At 55.0% G+C, this 1,941-nt stretch overlaps 1 protein-coding gene across 1 annotated transcript; it reads right to left on the bottom strand.

Annotated features, from left to right (window-relative positions):
• Nucleotides 1-280: 280 nt before the first annotated feature.
• Nucleotides 281-1,264, bottom strand: LOC128561095 (olfactory receptor 10P1). The gene has a single exon (XM_053554860.1). It carries the CDS (start codon nt 1,236-1,238, stop codon nt 297-299), a length of 942 nt encoding a protein of 313 aa, XP_053410835.1. The 5' UTR covers nt 1,239-1,264; the 3' UTR covers nt 281-296.
• Between the last annotated feature and the right edge of the window lie 677 nt (nt 1,265-1,941).

Below are 1,941 nucleotides of genomic sequence, written 5' to 3' on the forward strand. Positions count from 1 at the left end.
CGGGTGCAGCTATGGCAATCACCATGCTCAGGGATCCCGAGCAATCTAGAAGATGCCAAATGCTCTTCCACCAAAGCAGCAATTCCTTCTCTTCCCTGCCATGCTTGACAGTGAGTCTGGGGAGTGGAACAGAAAGCAAGATACAGAGTTATTTCTGTTTTAATCCCAGCACTTTCTTCCAGGAATCCCTTTCTTTGAGGTGCTGCCTTGTTTTTTTTTAGGTTGAGGTTTAAGTCCAGTTCCGCAGGCTGGGAAAATGAGCAGTCTGGGAGCTAGCAGACGTCCTCCGAGTCCCTTTAGGGCAGGAGGACTGGCCTCGTCACCATGTGCTGCAGGGCCCCCATCACCTCCTTGTTCCGAAGGGTGTAGATGATGGGGTTGAGCATGGGAGTGACGACTGTGTAGAAGAGACTGAGGATGCGGTCTGTGGTGGCAGAGGGGCCTGCCTGGGGCCGTATGTAGGTGATGCTGGCTGTTCCAAAGAAGAGGGAGACCACCAGCAGGTGGGAGGAGCAGGTGGAGAAGACCTTGCGGCGACTCTGGGTGGAGGCCATTGCTAGAACGGCACCCAGGATGCGGGCGTAAGAGGTGACAATCAGAGAGAAGGGGACTATGATGAAGACCACGGTGGCTGTCATCACTGAGATCTCACTCTGGTGTTTCCCGGCACTTGCCAGCCTCATTACTGGCAGGATGTCACAGAGGAAGTGTGGGATGACTGGGTGGCTGGGGAAAGGCAGAGTGAAGATGAGAGAGCAATGGGTGGTGGCCGTGATGATGCCCAGGAGCCAGGAGGTGCCCAGCATGGCCCTGCAGGCCCTCTGGCTCATGAGGGTGGAGTAGTGCAGGGGCCGGCAGATGGCGGCATATCGGTCGTAGGCCATGGCTGTGAGTAGGCAGCACTCGGAGATGCCCAGGACAATGAAGGCGTACATCTGGGCTGCACAGCCCTGGAAGGAGATGGCCCGGGGGTGGTGGGAGGTGAGGTCAGCCAGGGTCCTGGGCACAATGTTGGCCGTGTAAAGGAGCTCCACCACCGAGAGTTGGCGCAGGAAGAAGTACATGGGGGTGTGCAGGGTGGGGCTGGCCCGTGTAAGGAGGATGATCAGGGAGTTGCCCAGCACGGTGACCAGGTAGACCAGGAGCACCACCCAGAACAGGGGGCCCTGCAGAGCCCTGAGGTCGGAGAATCCCAGGAGGAAGAATTCAGGCAGAGTAGTGTGGTTTTCCTCAGCCATCACTCTAGGCCAGAACCCATGGCAGAGCCAAGAACAGGAAGGTATTTAGAAGCAGGTAACATCCCTGTAGTTCAGTAAAGCATTTTCCATGCAGTCACTCTCAAAACTGAGTGAGAGAATTAGTGTTTTCTCTTTACGAAAGAGCCATGGTCTCAGAGAGAAGAAACACACCTGAGTAGCATCCAGGGAGTAGTCAGCCCGGGACGTGAATCTGGGTCTCTAACTCTAAGTCTGTGCATTTCCCGCTCTTCCTCATGCTCTGGTCTGGGTGCAGGGCCTGACTCCCACGTGTGGAAGCCCCCAGCTCTGTTCTTTGGGACTCTCACCAGAAAGAGGGATGGAATCGTGGCTGTGACCTAGACCCCTTTGTACTCTCTAGACCGAAGCTGCAGCCCCAAAGAGACTGGGTGGCAGCAGGGACTGTCTGGAGGTGGTACCTAATGACGACCACAGTGAGCTGTGGCTTTGGAGTATCCCACAATGATATGACTAGTTGTGATAATTCTGCCCAATTGTATCATGCTCTGGGATTCCGGCACCTGACCTGATTCTTTTGTTCTTATCTGGGCCACTGTGATCAGCTACACCAGCTGCTCTGTCCCAGCTCTCCCTGTTCTCAGGCCCCCATGCATTGGTACAGTGTCCCCTCTGCAGAGAATGTTTCTGTTCATTCTACTACAAGAAAATCCCCCTCATCCTTCAA

This window comes from Nycticebus coucang, chromosome 12, assembly GCF_027406575.1.
Source record: "Nycticebus coucang isolate mNycCou1 chromosome 12, mNycCou1.pri, whole genome shotgun sequence".
Taxonomy (NCBI): Eukaryota; Metazoa; Chordata; class Mammalia; order Primates; family Lorisidae; genus Nycticebus; species Nycticebus coucang.